This window comes from Periplaneta americana, chromosome 11 (genome assembly GCF_040183065.1).
Source record: "Periplaneta americana isolate PAMFEO1 chromosome 11, P.americana_PAMFEO1_priV1, whole genome shotgun sequence".
Lineage (NCBI taxonomy): Eukaryota > Metazoa > Arthropoda > Insecta > Blattodea > Blattidae > Periplaneta > Periplaneta americana.
The window spans coordinates 56,911,174-56,932,951 of NC_091127.1; the positions used below are offsets into that span (position 1 = coordinate 56,911,174).

General features: G+C 35.3%; 1 protein-coding gene across 6 annotated transcripts in view; it reads left to right on the top strand.

Annotated features, from left to right (window-relative positions):
* LOC138709027 (protein croquemort-like) overlaps positions 1-21,778 on the top strand; it is a 192,683-nt gene that overhangs the window by 154,325 nt on the left and 16,580 nt on the right. For all 6 annotated transcript variants that reach the window (XM_069839495.1, XM_069839496.1, XM_069839494.1 and 3 more), the window contains exons 3-5: positions 6,848-7,008; positions 8,815-8,956; positions 16,028-16,455. In XM_069839495.1, the coding sequence (XP_069695596.1) occupies positions 6,848-7,008; positions 8,815-8,956; positions 16,028-16,455 (731 nt within the window). The remainder of the gene's footprint in view (positions 1-6,847; positions 7,009-8,814; positions 8,957-16,027; positions 16,456-21,778) is intronic.

Here is a 21,778-nt window from a genome sequence, read left to right on the forward strand (position 1 = left end):
AATCACCCCAAGTGGGAATCGAACCCGCGTCCGAGCGCAACTCTGGATCGGCAAGCAAGCGCCTTAGCCGATTGAGCTACACCGGTGCCTGACGGGTGTTACTGAGAAGAAAAAAGTTAAATACAAATATAATTAGTTCCTATAAAAATTGTAAAAAAAAAAAACAGAAAGAAACTCTTTCAAAATATAGTTTAAATCTCTATTTGGGTAACTTTTTCTGTCTGTTGGAGAATATACAGGGTGGGAGGAGTATAGTGCAAATATTTTGATTTTTGTTTAAGAAAAATGCAAGTGAAATAATGCCCTATTTACTTTCTCTCTTGCCTTCATAATTTTCCCATAAATGTGTCGCGTATTTTACGGTGTGATGTTTTATGAATGATAATAATGTGAAACTCCTGTCAGTTTAGACTATATGCACGTCTTTTGATTATATAGGCTTACTCCAGCATAAACAGTTAAAGGTGAAATTCAAACATATTACAGTACAAAATAAATCATGAATGTAATCCCATGTATAGGTCTCGCAAGCAGGGAATACCGACTGAAGGCATGCGAATCAAACACTGCGATAAGGAAGAGCGGGCGACAGGAAAGATCACGAGATAGCTTGAATGATATTCAAGAGTACAGTCGAAAGAGAAATGACATCGATAGAATCAGTCTTGCGTTGTGATAGTTACATTACAACTTTAGTTTGTTCCATTGCTTGTGAATACGTGTCTTGTATCACACGGTATTATTATTTCATTCGTAAACATATGTTGCGCATTTAATTAGCTTCGAATTTTTCTCTTGCTACTGTCTTTATTTCCACAGCGATGTCCTCATCTGTTCATCTTCTTGGAAGAGACAGCACTTCCATAGTTCCGTATCTCTCGTTCCCTCAGCGTGCCTACATACACACAGACAGCAACGCCACCATTGCTTTTCGGTAATCGTTCCTTGCGCGAGGTATACTAATGTAAAAAGGTGATTGTGTTTGGATACACGATAAAATATTTAACAACCTGTTACACCACAAAGACCTTCATGGTAAGCCTGGATAGTAGACAACTAGTGAGACTTTCGTAAAGAAAACAAATCGCCTGGAAGTAATAACTAACCTAAAAACATGTTTTTTTTTTCATGTCTAAAAAAAACTTCGAAAATAGATAAATTTGTTACATAATGTGGTTTAGTATACTAACCCCGATTACCTCTAAAATATTTGTACGTATACCCCTCCCACTCTGTATGTTTGATACGGCTGTCCATGATTCTTCACTTTTCTTTATTAGCTAAATCTACAGATAACATGCAAATATTTTATCTTTGATGTACTGAATCACGCTGAATTTTACTGGCAGTAGAGGTGGGAAATTCATTACAGTCGTATAACACACGGTTCATAGCAGATACTCATGTAGGTAGTTAAATCACAGTCTAGTATATACAGTAACGAAGCTCAATACTTACTACAGACGTGGACAAATTATTAACAAAATTGACGATTTTTATGATAATTCTGTTTACTAAATTTGACTTTTCAATTTAGACTACAGTTGATAATTTTGCATATTTCTATCATTACAATAGATAGAAATATGCAAAAATGTCAACTGTAGTTTAAATTGAAGAGTCAAATTTTGTAAAAATATATAATAAAAATCTTCATACTTTGCTAATAATTTGTAAATATGCAAAAATGTCAACTGCAGTTTAAATTTAAGAGTCACATTTTGTAAAAATATAAAATAAAAATCCTCAGTTTTGCTAATAATTTGGAAATATCCAAAATGGTAACTGTAGTCCAAATTGAAAAGTCAAATTTTGTAAAAATATATAATAAAAATCTTCAGTTTTGCTAATAATTTGTAAATATGCAAAAATATCAAATGTAGTCCAAATTGAAGAGTCAAATTTTGTAAAAAAAATATGCAATACACATCTTCAATTTTGCTACTAATTTAGAAATACGCAAAAATATGAATTGTAGTCTAAGCTGAAGAATCATATTTTGTAAAAATATGTAATAAAAATATTCAATTTTGCTAATAATTTGTCCACGTCTGTAAATATGCAAACATAGACAGTTGAAATATGCAACCATAGGTAGTTGCTAACCACCAGGATCGCTACTATCGTCTCATCATAGATCCTTTCCCCAGCAGATGATAAAATGTATTGTACTTTCGATATCGTATTCTTTTGAAAAAATTAACACCTTCCTTCCACTATTGAAATATGAAATACATAAGGTTTATATATTATTTTCATAAACCATAATTGTATTATATTTTATAAACTCACCTTCCTGGATCTTTCGGAAGAAGGATAAATCTGACCTCTTTTTCTTACAATATTTATAGTACCACAAACTTCTCCTTGTCCCATATTATTATTCAAATTATTATATTTTAGCCACTTACAATTATTACAACCGATAACGAACATTTCACAGTTTACACAACTTTTCACAACAAAGCGAAATACGGCACAGTCAATGCCTTTTCGATCTAGACCAGGCCGTAATGTATGTTCGGGTTTTCTATTTCAGTGTATGTAGCTCAGTGAAATATTATATTATAACTTTATTGCGTATCATTGCTAAGTTTTATTTAGTGTAATGTGTCCATAAGTTCCGTTTACTTCTTGTTGCATAATATGTTGCAGAAATAATTACAAAACTGTGTTATTTTAATGTGAAGAGAATTTTACGTGTTAACATAATCTGTTCGCATCAACATTTTTAATCTGTTCGCATCAACATTTTAAATTTAGAATGAAAGCTATTTTGAGGTTCAATAAAAATGAATTTATAATGTGATTTTAATTTAGCACATCTACCTTCCTTAATTGTAGACAGAAAATTACCATACCACTCCTATGAAATTAGTGTACGTACGATTGTATTACTTCGTCTTTTAGGTAGTAGATAAATACAATAATTCAGTACTCAGTTGTAGCACTAAAATACAGACAAATAGAATGTGACGGGTGTCATACATGACATTATGTTTAATTATAATTTATAATTGCGAATATAGGAATATAAGTTAAATATAGTAAACATAACCTATAACTTCCATATGACATAACATACATAATGTAGTGGCAGGCCATTGGAGACCACTAAAATTAGACAGAAAGGGGCAACTGGTACAGTAAACATAACCTATAATTTCAACATATCTAAATATTCGTGCGTTGCAACTGAAAATTATTGAATCGTGCATAAATGAATGTACAAGAATCTCGCAACATTTAATCGAAATAAAGGCAGGTATTATACATACGAACAACGTAATTTTCACACCAAAAATAATATTACACCTTAACTCGCAAGGAATTATGTCTGAAGTGTCCCCTAATCATTGTTTTACATTTTATTAATACAATTACACTACATTTTAGAGAAATATATGTTACTCTTTATGCATTCCAATTAATTTATATGGTTGAAACGCCGCCCTTCGTGATCGGGTTAAGCGAGTCACATGGTCTGCCTTATGGCCTGTATTAGATCACGATGGCAGTGACACAGTCTATTTTTCCTAGTACTCACAGAGCTCCAAGCGGTTAGCAACTATCGCGAGAATTGCAAAAAATCATCCCAAGCTTTGTGGCTGTATATAGTAGACTGTGGTTAAATTGTGCCTTGATTGTTATGCAAGTTGTTATGCATGCAGTTGACCTTCTTTAACGACGATTATACAGTTATTACTCAAATACTAGTATAACACAACATTCATATCCCTTTTTTGTCTGCGATATGTATTGGCAACTACATTTTTAAATGCCATTTTCTAAGTACAGTATTTACAGCTGTACAAGAAGATAAACGTGTGAATTCTAAATGAGGCAGTAGAGCAAGTGGACAGCTTCAAATACTTAGGGTGTACAATAAACAGTAACATCATGAATTGTCGTTGGTGCGCTCAGCCAAAGGTCCCACATTCGATACCCGGCCCGGGACAATGTCTCCTTCGAAAATTGAAATCGGCTTCAAAGGGAGTTTATACCTGAAAGCCAGATTTGCATAATACACGTCACTGTTCGTTAACAGAAAATCAAAATTCAAGTCACACAGAGTTTGTGTGCACTCATTATTGAATCTTTAATGGTTTTAGGTATGTGGATATAAAGGGAAAAATTGAGTCGGTGTCTGGTAGGGTTCCTGGATAGCTCAGTCGGTAGAGCGTTGTCGCGCTCAGCCAAATGTCCCGGGTTCGATAACCGGCACCGGAACAATTTTTCCCTTGAAATTATTCAAAACAGTTTCACCTGAAAGCCAGATTTGCAAAATCATCGTTGTCAAGTGCCTGTATGCGTTGAGTATGTAAAGGATAAATATTTTGCTCTCACAAAATTCTTCCAACTGTCATATTATGTTCCTATTTCTTGAGATACTACCGGTTAATTCTTCGACGGTGCTTGAGCGACCACCGGCAACCGAGCCCTTAATCTCACGACACTTCATCGAATTAAAACTTACATGCATACTTACTAACCATAATATGAGGCTTGTAGTTGCAAAATCAGATACTGTACATCACTTTTTTTTTTTTTTTTTTCGAAAATGACTTAATGTTATATTTCATATCTTCATATGATTCTACAACTGTTATAGCACTGTTATGCTCCAAAGCCAGATACATCACATGGATTTGTATGATGAAAGAATAGTATTGGTTGCAAATCCTTGGTTCCTTGCAAACGTTTTTCCTTCATACTGAAAAATTATGTTTTAGTTATGTATCTGATTTTGCAACTAAACGCCTCATATGTTGTATTATTATATGTTATATTAATTACAGAATTTTTGTACTCACTCTCATGACAGTAGCTGCTGGAAGTGTTGACCATTTTGCGTTATACAGAGTTCACATCGCCGTAAAAAACCATCGTTCACATTCATGAGCTCCACTGCAATGATTTGTCTGATTGCGTCAGGAATGTTCCTTCAGTTGTTCAATTGTGCGAGGATTATTTGCATACACTCTGCGATATGAACTCTGTATAACGCAAAATGGTCAACACTTCCAGCAGCTACTGTCATGAGGGTGAGTACAAAATTCTGTAATTAATATAACATATAATAATTAATGTTAAATGCAACATATTATGGTTAGTAAGTATGCATGTATGTTTCAATTCGGTGAAGCGCTGTGAGTTTAAGGGCCATGGCCGCTCAAGCGCCGTGCCGCCCAGTGGCCGAAGAATAAACCGGTACTTATCGCTGGAACGCTCTGTATTATGGCTTAATACGAGAGTCAAAAAGTAACCTTAATAACTGTTTTATTAATTGAATATGTCCAATAAGACTAGAAACACTTCATCACTTTCAACATAGTATAACAGAAAAACTTGCATTGAACGTAGTGGGGACTATGTTGAAAAGTCGTGAGTTGTTTGTAGTCTTATTGTAGGCCTATATACTCAATTAATGAAACAATTATTAAGGTTATTTTTTGATTCTCCCTGGTATTAATCTCGCATGCATATTCTAAAGATTTTGTTGGATCAGAGCTCTTGACACAACATTTCGTCTTACTTAAACCTTAATTAGTTTCTCATTATTAGAGCCCGGATGTTAGGCAAAATGCCTTTTTTTAAACTGAGTGTATGTATGAAAGACCTATTAGAGATAAACACGTCTCCACACATTTGGGGAAGATAGACCCAATTTTTATTTTGAATTTTTTGCCTATTTTAGCTCCCGTTGGCTATTTTAAGGTTAAATGCCCTTTTTAAGCCTTTTTACATCGTTATTGTACATTTTCTGTATTTTTAATGCATTTAAAATAAACCGCACATAAATTATATAAAAAGACAAAAAAGAACGGTTGTACAAATTAAAAATATATATTCACCTCAAAGATATTTGCTGAGAATCTTATTCTCTAGCAATACATATGTTTCCAAGAAGTCGTAAACTTTTCTCCCCTGCCGATTCCATCTTTTATGTCGCTTAACAAAGATGTTTGAACATATAACCCTCAGTGCTCAGGTCACTTCGGGGTTTACCAGCGAAAGAAAGGGGATGAGGGAAGTATTAAACGCAAGCCTCCAGGTCCCGTTACTGTTGTCGCTTGCACGCACAAGTCACGCGTACTTTGAAATCTCTAATCCCTTCTCACACCCCTCTTTTCGAGATAATACACAGTCGGTTTTTCCCGGTCTCTGAAAGAAAGTAGAGACAGTCCTTCTGAAGTAAGTTGTTTTAAGTTTGCTCCAATCACTTCAGTAGAAGTAGAAATATCTTTTTCCACCATGAAGAACGTTCTCTCTGAGAAGCGGCTCACTATGACAGTTGACAACTTAAAAAAGCATCTTGTTGTGACATGTAACCAAGGAAAGTGAGTACTGTATGGGATAGTTTTATTAAGTATTTTTGGTCTGTTTCCATGAATAGTAAATGCCTATTTCACTGCCTATTAGTACTATTTTAGTGTCTATATGCCTGCCTATTTTAAATCAAAATAAATGCCTAAACATCCGAGCTCTACTCATTATTTTCTGAACAGTTTACAATACGCGATTTTGACTGCAAACGTGGGCCATATATGGAATTTTCGGTTACACTTCTCGTATGATTTAATTTTAGAGATCAATTTCAGTGAGAAAAATTAAGCTTTGTTGAAGAATTTTAAACCGTTTAACATATACAAAATGAAAACTTGAAACTTTTCTTGTTGAAAGTGAATGCTAGCTTTAAGAAAGAGGTCTAGAATCGGCGATTAAGCTGTAAGAAAAGCCACAGAACTCTTACTCCCTAGCCAGTGTTGAGAGAGTGGATTTATATGAATTTATGTAAGCTGAGAAATAAACAAATCATGTGCATTAAAATAGTTTAAAATTTCAGGTTCTTACGCTGGCGCCAACGTCTACAATTTTTCATCTATGGCAGAAGACACCCATGCCCCTCAGTATGAAGGTCTACTTCTTCAATTGGACCAACCCTGAAGAATTAATGCTGGAGGGTTTCAAACCTAATCTAGTAGAAGTTGGCCCTTATTATTTCAAGTGAGTACTAACTTAAAACACTGAGAAGCATGAAGCCATACTGTACACATTAGAGATGAACAAAACTGACTGCCGCTCTCGCTCGCTGTGTTCGCTGCATTTGTCTTTCGAGTCTCGCTCGTCATCCTCGAAATAGCATTTGGTCGGCGTGGAAAGATTTCGTAATTTTGAATAACATAGGCCTACATAATTGAAATTACAGTAGAACTTGGTTATAATGACATCCAAGGAACCTTGAAAATTATGTTGTTATAAATGAGTGTCGTAGTAACCGAGATTCATATTATCAATCTTGTGAGGTGGAAAATGAAAAGTAATAAACATAATTAGGCTTATTTTAGATTTATGTATTCACTTTTAAGCATACCATGAACACAAAATACATGTACAATTATAAATACAGTATTCTGTATTAAAACAGTTTGTTCATTACTCACCAAACTTATTTACTGAGGAGTGAAGTAATCAGTCATTTTACTCTCTTGTCTCCTAGTTGCCCAATATACACTTTCTAAATTAAATTCTATGTTCATTATTTCAGTTGCAATTTCACTGCTCCCTCCCGTAGCTTCATAGAACATGTTCACAATTCTAATGGCTTGTATAGTGCCACTCACTTCTTTTAGCGGCCATACTGCGTCAAAATGCGTGCACTTAGTGAAAGCTTCCTGTCGAAACTGACCGCATGCAGGTACCGTTAATACCGCATGAATTCGGGCAGTTTACAATGGGCTGGGGAATCCGTCTGCATTCCAGAGGTCTATGATAGAAGGGGACATTAAAGGATTTGCCAGATTTCAGAAAAATATTTCTTAAAATACTTTGGTTCTTAGAAAATTGTATTCCAAACTGAGGTTGATAATGACAGTATATGCGAGGTAGACACATATACGTTTGAACTATTATGCAAGGTAGAAACGCATATGTCTTAAGGGGAATTAGTTGGGACCACAGAATATTTGACGTTATAGGTGAGGTGTCGCACAAAATGAGGTCGCTATAACCAAGTTCTACTGTAATAACATAAATGTTTAAATGAGACAAAAAGACAAAACAGAACAGTATCTTAGTTATAAAAATGTTCTGGTTCTATTATATGATATTATCTATGGTTATATAAATAAAAGAAAAAACAATTCTCAAATAAATTTGCATTTCTAAGAATCATAAAACATGACATTAATATCTTTTTACTTGCGATTGCACAATTGATCTTAAACACATGAAAAGAAAATCCCTAGCCTTTTAATAAGGGCCTAGTAATTAAATGAAGTCTGAGGAACGGATTATTATACACTGAAAGGTAGAGATGTTTCAAATGGGCTAGTTGATTGTTCATACATATATAACAGTTGCCAAACTAGATAAAAGTTCAGTCATGTATAAACAACTGCTGACTTTGGGACTTCGGGAGATAGGTAAGTATCGAGTCTCGGAAGACTCACAACCAGTCTTTACGTCAAGGACGCGACGTAATACAACATTGTCGTGCGGATTTTCGGCTTTGGTGGCGCTGTTAGTCTCGTTTTCTCAATCTTTGTTCATCTCTAGTACACATATCTTGCTCGCCCAAAATAAATTTTTTCTTAGGTACCAAATGAATAATTGTTTCAATCGAAAGTTGTTTAAGTACAATGAGTGATTTATGCTAAAGCGTTTCTTTGTCAAAATTCTTTTAACATGTAGTAGTATGGAAAAGATGTGTAATTGTTGCATCTTTCTCAAAAGATTGGCTGATTTCTAAGTAACTGTAGCCTATAGCTACTCAGTTTGTTATATTTAAAGTTCTGACTGATTTAATTTCAGAGAGTACATAGAGAAAACAAATGTTACTTGGAATCAGAATAGGACTATATCATATGCAGTAAGAAGAACGTGGATAACTGACGAAGAGAATTCCAACGGGAGTTTAAGTGACAGAATACTGTCGCTGAATGCCGTCGCAGTGGTAAGTTAGAACACTTCTTCAAAAAATTATTTATGGCACGTATTAAAACCAGAGCTAGGAAATTCGTACCAAAACTGTTAAGTTGTGTGAGCTTGGACTATATCTCTACCGAGTGAAAAGTAATAGTGCATCTCTCAATGTCAGTGAACCAGGACGACAAACATGTACGTACAGCCGAGTGGTAATCAAACATGTGTAGGAAAATAATAAACGAATAATATAAAAAAACAGCAATTTGTAATTATAAACTTCGTAACTCCTAAACTAAAGTAATTTACCCATACATATAAAAATAACATATAAGGTATACAATTATGATTCTAGCCTCATTATAACAAATAAGAATAAACACTTTCATTTTATCAAAAGAAGTACTCCTTTTATGTTCAGAAAAAAATAACAACAATATTTGTACTTTAAAAATATTCGTTCTACTTCACAAGACGTTACTGGAGCAAATCTGAAATATGATACAGTATATCTACGATTAACTAAGTAACAGAACTAGACTCTTGCGGAAGTTTCTAAATGGTCTTAAATGACCAAGTTATTTTTCTTTTCTCCTCTCTTTTCTTCTTTTTTTTCTCTTCTATTTTTTTTTTATTATCTTCATATATTACTTAATCATTTGTGTTTGTATGCCATTTAGTAGAACTTTGGTAATCAACATTTTATGTCTTGTCACCCATATGTATTCTCCAATTAGTATATTAACTGAATAATATATCTCAAGTAAATTAATCGTCCAATTTATCTCGGGCATTTTAGGTCTTATAAATTGTGTGTGTGTGTGTGTATTCCCCTTATGTTATGTAACTGATTTTGATTATGTGTAATTTTCTACTTTATTTTATATATTATGTAACTGTTCTCGACTATTTGTAATTTTATATTATGTAACTGATCTTGTCTATTGTAATTTCCTACTATATTTTATGTAATTTCTAAAGTATTTTCTTTTGTGTTGTTTTGTAATCAAATTTTGTATCTCATGTATATTATTGAAACCTGGTTGAGTGGAAGAGAAGGCCTCATGGCCTTAACTCTGCCAGGCAAAATAAACCTACTGCTGCTGCTGCTGCTGCTGCTGCTGCTGCTGCTGAACTTCGATGCTCCGCTGCCAAGCACATTAAACCGCTAGAACCGAGTTACTCAACAGTTCTACTCGCTCTAGCCTGTCGTGTTGTTTATGTGTATTCATAATTTTAATACATGAATTCAAACCACATATCAGTCTGCCCTCTGTTAGTCTCAGCTATTATAAAAGATAAATTAACTACTCGTGCATGACAGTGTTCTTTGCACTGCCCAATTAACTTGTAAGTTCATACATGTGTATGTATACCTTTTGCTGCTTGAGTGGAAGAGAAAGCCTTACGGCCTTAACTTTGCAAGCTACAGTAAACCATTATTATTTATTTATTTATAATTATTTTGACATACTAATACTATACAAAGGAAACAAAAGACAGATCCAAAACCTGCATCAACACAAATAAAATACACCCAAAGCTACACTACACATTAGAAATTGAAAACAACAAATCCATAAATTTTCTAGACATCACAATAACAAAAGTCGACGACAACAACACACATTCAAAGTCTACAGAAAACCACAACAACAACAACACACATACACAACACATCCAACCACCCCACTCCACACAACACAAACAAGCTGCATTCCGAACAATGGTACACAGGCTACTCAACTCAACATACCAATGAACCAACACGATTACAAAGAAGAGCTAAACACAATCAAATACATAGCACAAGAAAACGGATACAGCCCCAACATAATAGACAACATAATACGAAAGAGAAAACATAATCACAAAAATATAAGAATACAACACAAACACAAGAACACGAAAACACATCACACTAACTTACGAAAACAAAAACACACACGATTGCAACTTCATTCAAGAAATTAAATTACAACATCGCATACAGAACAAATAATACTCTACAAAAACATCTCAACACACAAACAACACAAACAAACAAATACAACCACACAGGCTTATGCAAACTCAAAATAATGTAACCCCTGCAACAACTTCTACATAGGACAGACAGGCAGATCATTTCAAACACATCACAGCCATAACAAAATTACAAAACACTTCCACTTATGCAAAACACATCACAAATGCTAACCACACCTACAGAGACGTCAACACAGACATGGAAATTCTACACATCCAACCAAAAAGCCAGAAACTAAACACACTAGAACAATACGAAGTATACAGACATACAAAAACACATCCAAATGAAATTCTCAACACACAACTCAATTTCAGAACACACACTCTCTTTGACTCCACATTACACTACACAAACACACCCCCACAGGAAACAAAACAAAAGGCGCCAAGACCAGCAACAACCAGTTCTGAAGATGGCCAATAGCAGGCTGAAACATGTTAACCAGGTACAGTAAAATTTAACACGAGAAAGACATATAATACATATTCCGAAATTATTTTGAACTAGCTGAAAGCATCCGGCGTTGCCCGAGTTATTCTTTTTGCTTCTTTTTTTTTTTAATTAAACTGGTTGTTAGACTTTTCGGTCGTACCAAAGAATCAATATATACATATATCATTTAATTTATATTGAAAGATTTTTACCGCTTGACTTCTGCATGCTTATTTTTTTAATATGACTTGAGAAACTATATCTCACAAATTCAGAACATATTAGGCCTACATTAATTCTTATTTCATACACAGAATACAGATACAATATAAACTCGCAATAAGTCATTTTTTAACATAGAGACTAATATTCTGAGAGATGTATACCGGTTTTTTTTTTATATAAATTAAGAGATTATTTCCACAACGCATAACATACTACATTGGCAACGTGATTATACAGTTAGAATTTCGCAGTAACACATTTTCGGACATGAACAACAATATTTTGAGAGACGTATGATATTATTTTTATTTTTACTATCTGACCTAACAATGTTATTTTCAGTCGGCTTACGTACATTCACATACTACATTAGCAATATGACAAAAGTATCATTGGATTTCTTTTTGATGTGTGTAAAATCTTTTTATTTTCCTACTTCTTTGTATAAAATATAGTTGAGAATGTGAAAAACACGGAGTTTTTAAGTTAATGTCTGCAACTTTGAGCGACTGTCCTTGAGCTTAATTTTAATATGACCAAATGCTAGTAGCACTGAAATTGCTGTTACTTAAAATCGAAACGCATGTTAGTGGGTATCATAAGAATGCGTGGATAAAAACATCTTCTTTCGTTTTACCAGTTAATATTGTCACTTCTATTACTACGTTCTGAATGAGTATTTCCACACAATTTCTTGTTTCATTGCATAATTTTGGTGGGTCAGTATTTCACAGTAGTACTATTGGTGATTCAATATTAAGTATTAAATTATATGGTAGCAATCCTTGTGGTTTCAAAGAATTCAAGAATTCAGTTGGATAAAACACAGTCTGCTCACTATGTACAGCTGTCAAAAGAAAAAGTGGCCGCTCTCCTGAAACAAAGTTCCCTTCGGGTATCTTCGCTACAATTCGGAGACAGGCGATGTTACATGTTGTTGGACCACGTTGCCTGATATCTACAGTTATAATTGCAGTATTCTGTGTGTTATTCGATAGCGTAATGGTAGCGTTCATGCCTCTTATTCATGAGGTCCTGCGTTCGACTACAACCTCGTGCTTTTTATGTTATTTTTTGTTCTGTTTTTGAGAGAGACAAACTATACATAATGGCTCCTTTCTCTTTTACGATTATTTTAGTAATTAACATCAGGTTCATTAATATATTATGCCATGGCTTTATCAGTATGATATTGTGGCTGCAAATGGAAAGAAACAAGATTTTATTCTCAATAAAAATATCTTTCGTGGCATAAACAAAGCAAATTTACTGGCGTCGGCCTTAAAACATTGAAACAATTAAGCGTTCAAAAAACAAAACAAAAAGCCACAATTCAATATTTAGTCTATCTTCCTCTTATCTCGATCATCTTGCAGTCGAGTGGGCATGGAATCGACTAGACTTTGCAAATAGCGACTGTTCTTAGACACGATATTCCAGGCATTCTGAACATACATACATAAGTGTTCTGTCCATGGGCAGGTCTTTCATTGCAAACCCAGCAATCTCCAATCTTTCCTATTTTCTGCCTTCCTCTTAGTCTCCGCATATGATCCACATATCCTAATGTCGTCTATTATTCTTTTCAACCAGAGACCCAACCAACTCCTTTTTCTCTTTCTAATCAGTTTCAGCATCATTCTTTCTTCACTCACTTTTTCCAACACAATTTTATTTCTTATTATGTCTGTCCACTTCACACGCACCGTTCTTCTCCACATCCACATTTCAAATGCTTCAATTCTTTTTCTCTTCATTTCGTCGTAATGTCCATGTTCCTTCCCCATACAATGCCACACTCCACACAAAGCACTTCACTAGTCTCTTCCTTAATTCTTTTTCCAGAGATCCGCAGAAGATCCTTCTTCTATTAAAAGCTTCCTTTGTTCATGTTTGCAGTTTTTCTTGTGAAGGATAGGCCTAAATGCGGTAACATCCCGTTGCTTTCCGCACACCACTATCTCTTTCGCATCTTATTAAATTCCAGGGCGCCCAAGCGTGGAGATGAGGAGAGTGGATTTGACTAATTGGGCCCTCCGGACTTCACCGAAAGTCACGGCAAGGGTTAAATATTAATTCTATCAGGATGTTTGACCCGATCAGAGACCGGGAAATCTCAATTAGCCTTTGTCCCCCGCATCCTGGACTAGCTTCTACGAATCATCAGAAAATCTTAGTGTGTGATTGGGCCAATTTTTCCGAAAATGTTTCCACACTTTTGCCCTCGTAGCTCAGCGGACGAACGTCGGAATTTAGATGTCAACGTCTCAGGTTCAATTCCTCGTTACTCCTTTTCATTTTATTGTGGTTCAAGATAGTATAATGTAATAATACAAAAAGAAAAACTAATACCAGTATTATGCAACTGGATTTTTCCAAGTCTAATATTAAATTTATGTTATTTATATCGCTAAAGAAGGATTACAATATAAATAACTTGAATAGTATTTATACAGTATCACTAAAGAACGATAACAGAATATAAATGATAAATATCGGTTTGTTTAATTAATATAAGATATTATATAATACGTATTTAATTATCTAAATAAAATAACCTATTTTACAAAGAAAGATGGTTATTTGTGTTATAATAATTAACTTACATAAAATACAGATTATTTATATTGCGAAAGAACAATAACAATATAAATAACATGAATATTATTTTATAATGCTAATGAAGCAAAACAGAATATAAAAGATAACTTGAATATTATTTATATCGCTAAAGAACGATAACAGAATATAAAAAACGTGAATATTATTCATATCGGAATTTCACAGATTTATTACAGATATATTTAAGAAATTGTAGAAGAATAGTAATTAGTAACAGTGTCCTATTTATTCTTCTTGGAGCTAGATTTGTAACTTTTAAAAGTGTGGTTACTATGTTGAAGTGTATGTGTTGCAACGGATGCTTGATTTGTTATGTATGTGAGTCAGTTATGGGATGCTTGATGTCGTCGCAATGTCGTAATTATAGTTTGATTGTGTTTGTGTGACTATTGTGTATTAATTTATGATGTATGGTACGGAAAGCTGCATATTTGTGTTATAGAAGTGTTACGTATGTGTGTTGTTAATGTTTTTGTATGTTTAAAATTGATAACTGGTATTTGTTTTGCAATCGCAATGCGTAATTTACGGATTGTTTATGTTTTGTTTACATCACGTAAGCTAATTTAATTTTCTTTTCCATTTCTCTTTATGCCTATCTTTTTAGTGTATAAAACTATAGCCCTAACATACATATGTAAAACAGGGCTAACCCCCACTGGAGATACGATAATAATAATAATAATTATTATTATTATTATTATTATTATTATTATTATTATTATTATTCATATCGTTATAAAACGATAACAGAATACAAATGATGATTTGAATTTCATTCATATCTCTAAAGAACGATAACAAAATATAAATAACGTGATATCCATAAAGAACGATAACTGGATATAAATGATAATTTGAATATCATTTACATCGCTAAAGAACGATTAAAAAATAAAATGAAAACTTGAAGAAGGCCCGAACCCACAACCTTTGAATCATTAAGCAAGCACTCTACTGCTGGTCTACGAGGCGCAGATATGGAACACTTTCATAGTTCCGGAACTGCTTGTACAAGCACATGCATCGTGTAACATCGCTGCGACCCGAAGTGGACTTTGAAAATATTCGCTGTTCACGAGTGCGGCCACTTTTTTTTTTTTTTGACAACTGTACAACTACATTGAGAAATTCATAATATGTTCCTGGGCTGAGTAAAGATATTTATGGCATGAATTATCTAGTTCTAGCCTTCATGATGTAACAACAATGTAATTTAATGTCGTGTTATAATTTCCATGGCCTCGTGAAAGTCGATGTTGAATACAACAGACAATAATAAAGAACAATTGACTGTAGAATATTTTGTATATTAATATTATACATGAATATTTGAACTATTTATTTTTATTTTTTATATTTTTAATTAATTTAATGTCCATTTGCACAATTTTAATGTAGCCTATGTTCTTCTCCTGGTTATGAAGGTTAAATGTACAAACTTAGGCAAATATCGGTCAAAGCGTGTAGATTTATATAGAGTACATACATATATACATAGCTACATTGACTTTTATATATAAGATTGTAATTATTTTAATATCCTGTACCATAGATATTTCACGACTGTGACCATGAGTTTCCTGTCTCAAACTACCCGTCCCAGACCTCCCTATTCTCAGTGAAAACATTGCATTGTTCATTAACATTCTATCTATTCGTATTCACAGTAAGAAACTGCTGTCCCTAAATGGCAACACTCATATACCTTCACTTGTTTCCCCATAAGTCCAACAACGTTTTTCTGGTATGCTTTTAAGTATATCTCCGCATGATTACTGTCTGTTTCAGTCGGCGGCCTACGCAGAGCGACACAGCAATTCTCTCCTCAGGTACACTCTGTCCAATACCATGAGGTTCACAGGCCAGAAGGTCTGGACCTCGCAGACAGTGGGCGACTTGTTGTTCTATGGTTATAGCGACCCTCTCCTCACGCTGGCCAACAAAATGCAGAGCATAACGAACAAACAAGTTCCAGGGGACAAGTTCGCCTGGTTCTACAAATGGAACGCCTCCTCAGATTACGAGGGCTTATTCAACATGGAGACGGGGGAGGATGACATGTACAAGTTGGGTCTTCTCAGGACCTGGAACTACAAGAATCAGTCAGATTCCTTTGCTCATGAGTGTGGGCACATCACCGGGTCCACGGGGGAACTGAATCCACCGGGACAAAGAAGGGACAAGCCTCTGGAAATCTTTAATACTGAATTTTGCAAGTAAGATATCATGTTGACGTAGGCTTCCGCGGCCGGTGTTCATGGGTTGTACTGTTATTGCAAGTTATCTTGAACCTTCTGAGCGGGGACAGAGGGACAGAGGGAAGCACGTAACGCGGGTGGAGCCAACTGAGTTGTTTGCGCATGCTCCGCAGCATAATCTCTTGTCAAGAAACATAGTACTATTTCCTTCACTGCGTACCAGTAGTGTTACCATGGAGCAGCAACCACAGGGTAGTAATTATGGTGAAATCACACCACCGCGGAGAAAAAGTAACGCTGTTATCCACAGCGGAGAAGAGGAATTATCGCAAATACGAGTATAATAAAATTAAGCGTTGCGAGGAGGAAAAATTAAACAAATATTTGCTGGAACCTCTTGATAAGGAATATGAGAGAGCGGCTAAATACTCTGGCAAAAGTATTAGTTCCGTGAAGAGAATTAAAAATAATATTACATTACAACCGAATGAACCTCACACTACTCGGGGAAAGAATAGGTATGTAATGTTTAGATTTCTATCGTGTTCAGAAAGTAGTACCTACGATTAAGAATATAATTCCGAATGGATGATGCCATTGGCGAAATAATTAATTTTGGAACAAGCGATGATGGCAGCAATGATAGGGATATGGATTGTGTATAATTGTAAATTAATGTAAATTCAAATAATAAGCCTGTAAAATATTGTTATAAGAATATGTACATATTAGCTGAAGGTGTAAGTCATGCAGGCCTATATAATGTATAGAAGTAGCTGTAGTAACTCCTCCATTGCCGGTCCCCAGCCCGGATGAGAGAGGAGTGTACTCACTATTATATTTAAATACTTACTCATTACAGGTTAATTAAAGCTTGCTACGAAACTATGTTCTCCTCTCAAAACCGGAGTATCGAGAGAAGATGTCTGTATTGAACCAAGTCCTTTTACAGTAGAGAGCCGTAAAGTAAAAGAACCAACGTTTTTTGAAAAGAGTCACGTTACCCGAGGGAGGGGCATCCTTGCCGTGTCGTTACGTTGATGAGTACACGCCGTACCGAGCAGTTCCAAAGACAGACTTAGGGGATGTAAGGTTCAAGATAACTTGCAATGACAGTAGGTTTCCGGGTTTCTGCCGCGGCGTCATTGGTTTCTAGAAGCTGACGATTTGGCCATCTTACTATGGCCATCTTCGGAGTTGTCTTTAGCTCATCTCTACGGGGAGAAAGAGACGATAATAATTATTATTATAGTCTCAATCCATGAAACAGTAATGGCTTGCTCACCTCGCTTTCCTGCAACGCTGTGGAATACGTACGGAGAATGCACGACCAACGGACCAATCACAGGACAGAGAGCGAAAAAAAGAGAGAGAGAGAACTAACTAGCGATCGGTAGGAACCCAGAATATTGTGAACGGTCAGAACTTATACAGTGAAACCTCTCATTTACGGACATCGAATGGACGTAACAATCTGTCCGCGTATGGGAGTTGTCCTTTATTGGGAGGGAGGCTCCCCAAACTAACAGTAAATTTATAATATGCATTATGTATCCCTTCACGCTTTAAATGAAATGAATTCCTGTAGTATAATTCTAAATACAGTCTACTGTACTACATTAAATTCTTTGCAACTTTGAACTACAGTAGATAAAACCGAAAAAGGAAATACAGTACTGTGCCATGCAATTGTATTCTAGGTCTCCAGTTAGCAGTACTGTAATTTACAGTTTTCAACTTAACCTTTACGTTCAGGTGCCATATCTCTCGAAACAGAACAATTGATTGAAGTGAAGAGAATAATTCTACTAACCCTATCATGTGTGGAATACAATTTTACAATCGCGGAAACCTTGGACCCATCAGAGAGGTTAAATTTTATGACCCGCTTCCAGCTAACAAGAGGTAGCCGGCTGGGCTAGTGGTAGCCTACGAGAGCCTTATTGTCTTCTTTCATATTAAGGTATTTCTATACAGTTCTCAAAACTATATTTTCCATTTTTTTAACACATTAGGTCTTGAAATCCAAGTTCTGTCCGCAGTCTGGCGGTAAAACAGGCTTTAGCACTGTGAAACAGCTGTCCGTGTCCGTGTCTGAGAGTGTCCGTAAACGAGAGTTTAATTTGTCATTATTTCTATATTTTTTCAGTTGGGATATAAAAATCTGTCCGTATATGAGGAGTGTTCGTATTTTGGGGGTGTCCGTAAGGAGAGGTTTCACTGTACACAGCTCTGAAGACGGCCACAGTAAGATGGTCGAAAGGTCATCTTCTAGAAACCAATGACTCGGAAAAAACCAAGAAATCTGTAACCCAAGATATCATCTTCATCTTCATCTTCATCTTCATCTTCATCTTCTTTTTCTTTTTCTTCTTCTACATTACCACCATTATCATCAAGCGGCATATTATTTCCATTACGTGGTACGTATTTCTTGCTCTTGAGATTCCTGGACGTTATGTCCCGATTTAAAACCTATTTACAAACACATTTCATAATGATTAATAGGAATTAAAATTTATTTCAAAATTTTTTCGTAGTACATGTATATTTTCTAACTATATTTGGCAATTCTGTGATCCTGTCTTTCTCGGGTAGGTCTACATCTTTGAGCAATTTTTGTAGGGAATATGATATACGATATCTGTTCATAAAAGAATAAGGCATGCAGCACCTATGGGTGAATCTAGAAATGCATATAGACTGTTAGTTAAAAGACCTGAGGAGAAAGACCTTTGGGGGGGGGGCAAGGCGTAAATGGGAAAATAATATTAAAGTAGATTTGAGGGAGGTGGAATATGATAGTAGGGACTGGATTAATCTTGCTCAGGATAGGGACCGAGGGCGCCATTGAACCTCCGGGTTCCTTAAAAGCCATTCGTATGTAAGTAAGATAACTAATCATATTCTCATATACAGTATACTGCATATTTAGTATTTGTTTTTTAATACCGGTATCGTCTTCTACTTATCCGAGAGAAACTGTGTAATATTATTTGTAGATATTTGATAGCCATCCCAACCAGGGTTTAATAAATCGGCCTCCTAATCAATTCTAAATGAATATTTATATTTAATTGAATTTTTTCTTTAATAGAAACCCTAGTTAGGTAGGCTATCATTGAAAAATTTATTGGAAATGCAACAAACAATTTAGGCTATAAGAGAAAGTACATTTTATAAAGAATATAAATGATGATTAATTATGCAAATCGATGACTTCAGTGCAGTGGAGGATATCATGATCCGCAAGCGGAAAGGCACCCAATTTCCTCGTACACCTCATACTTATCAGCCCGGCGAAGTTCATTGGCGATCATTGAGCGAATTTTATTTTGACTGTCAATTCTCAGTAATTCTCCCTCCCAGCAAAAACCCAGTACTCAAAATTAAAATCAAATACTGCGTGCACGTTTTATAAGAAATTTATTAACACTATATCTGCATGTGTATGAGTGCTAATTCAAATAGGTGCACAATCACTCATACTCGACTTCTGGTCTCGCAGCATTCTTTCTAGTTAACTCTGATTTTAACGGTTATGCAGTATCGAATACCCATGTCTGTAAAATTTACATATTCATGTGTTAAGTTGCATTCACAAAGTCTTGATGGGTTTTGGACACGATTTGGATTTATATGAAGTCAAGCTTCTTCAATTGCGCATGATGAAGTTTAAAGTTTACACTGCAGTCTCTTGCACAAATTTACACGCATAAGCCAGCTTGTATAAATCGCATGGAAGTAAGCTACCTTCCACGGCATATATAGACCGATTATTCACTCCTGACAGCAGTGGCGACTCGTGATATTTTTATATGTAGGATATCAGACTGATGACCAAGACAGAAACTAATAATAATAATAATAATAATAATAATAATAATAATAATAATAATAGAGCATACGCAATTAATTTCTTGCTACAGTTAAATTCTTCTAAATGATCAAATACAACTTCAGATATTCTTTCGGCAGTCCTGTCATCAGAAAGTCTTATTTATTGTGTTTTATTATAGCTTATTTTATTTATTTTTATGTAATTTTGGTTTTTATTCATTTTATTTTTTATATTATACCATTTTAAATTATTTATTATTTCGTTTATTCTGATCTTCTAAAATGACCAATGAACTGCATTTAAGGAGGCTGCAAGGGTACTTGAAAATTCGTATTGTAGTCTCTGACAAGGTATCCACCTTCCAGAAAGAAGGGTCGTAGTATTAGGATATACGATCACATCCTCAAACGCGGTTAAAGTTAAGCCATACCCTGCCCTCCGCACCCTCCCCTGTCCATAACTTCACTACTAGAAAAAGCGTTTGCTGTACACTCCGCATTTCACGAGAAGATCCGAGCAAGGAATGCGACTTTTCCCCCTACGCTTATAATCTAACACCGTCACGAAACCAGCCGGCCATTGACTGAGCACTGTCTGTCCCAGCCGGCCAATGACACCACTCCCATCCACCTGCTGTTTCAAGAACGTTGAGTTACTGGTTTACTCTCTCCTCTTACCCCGCAAGGACTATAATCTCCTCGCAGTGATCCTCTCGTGAAATTTGGACAGTAAGATATTTGGATGGTTCTTCTGAAAGTATTTCTAAGGTCTGAGATGTGCAGTGGCGACAAAGGATTTAATTTTAGAGGTAGTATCTTTAATATATGTAAATATCTCTGGCTTTTTAATATTTTTTTTCTCACGACAGAAAGTCGAAGTTTGAAGAAAATTATTACGTCGGGACTCATTAAAAATCAAAATCTGTAATTAAAATATTTTCTATCCTCAGAGGCACGAAATTAAACTGTAGGATCATCCTCATATCCTTCATGGAGGAATCGCCACTGCCTGACAGCTCGGCGACGCGAAAGAGGAGAAGTAATAGGAGTAGTGGGGAGAACTATGGAGTAGAGATAAGGGCAAGCGGTCAGTAAAGAAATTCATACAGCTTAACTGTACTGGAAACACACCGCTATACCGCACGCGTGACATCAGACCGCTCTAAATGCAAGCGACTGACTAACCCGAACATCCCTTGGCGTAACTTAATGGACTCGCTTGACCCAGGCGCACATTGTCGGCGAGTGTCAGGACTAAATAATAGTACTGTCAAGATTATTATTGTACGTTGAATCCTACGCAATACCCTACGGTACGTCCTCTGCTAACAACAAAGAAAAACTACCGTACCGCGTTTTCTCTTAGGGTAAACGTATTGTTAACATTTTTTCTGGCTGAAGTGAAGGGATACGAATTAATTGACTTCCATCTCCGAACTTTTCCTGTATGTCTTTAGCCTTGTGATATGATTAGAACTACGTATTTGCTCTCATAATTTGA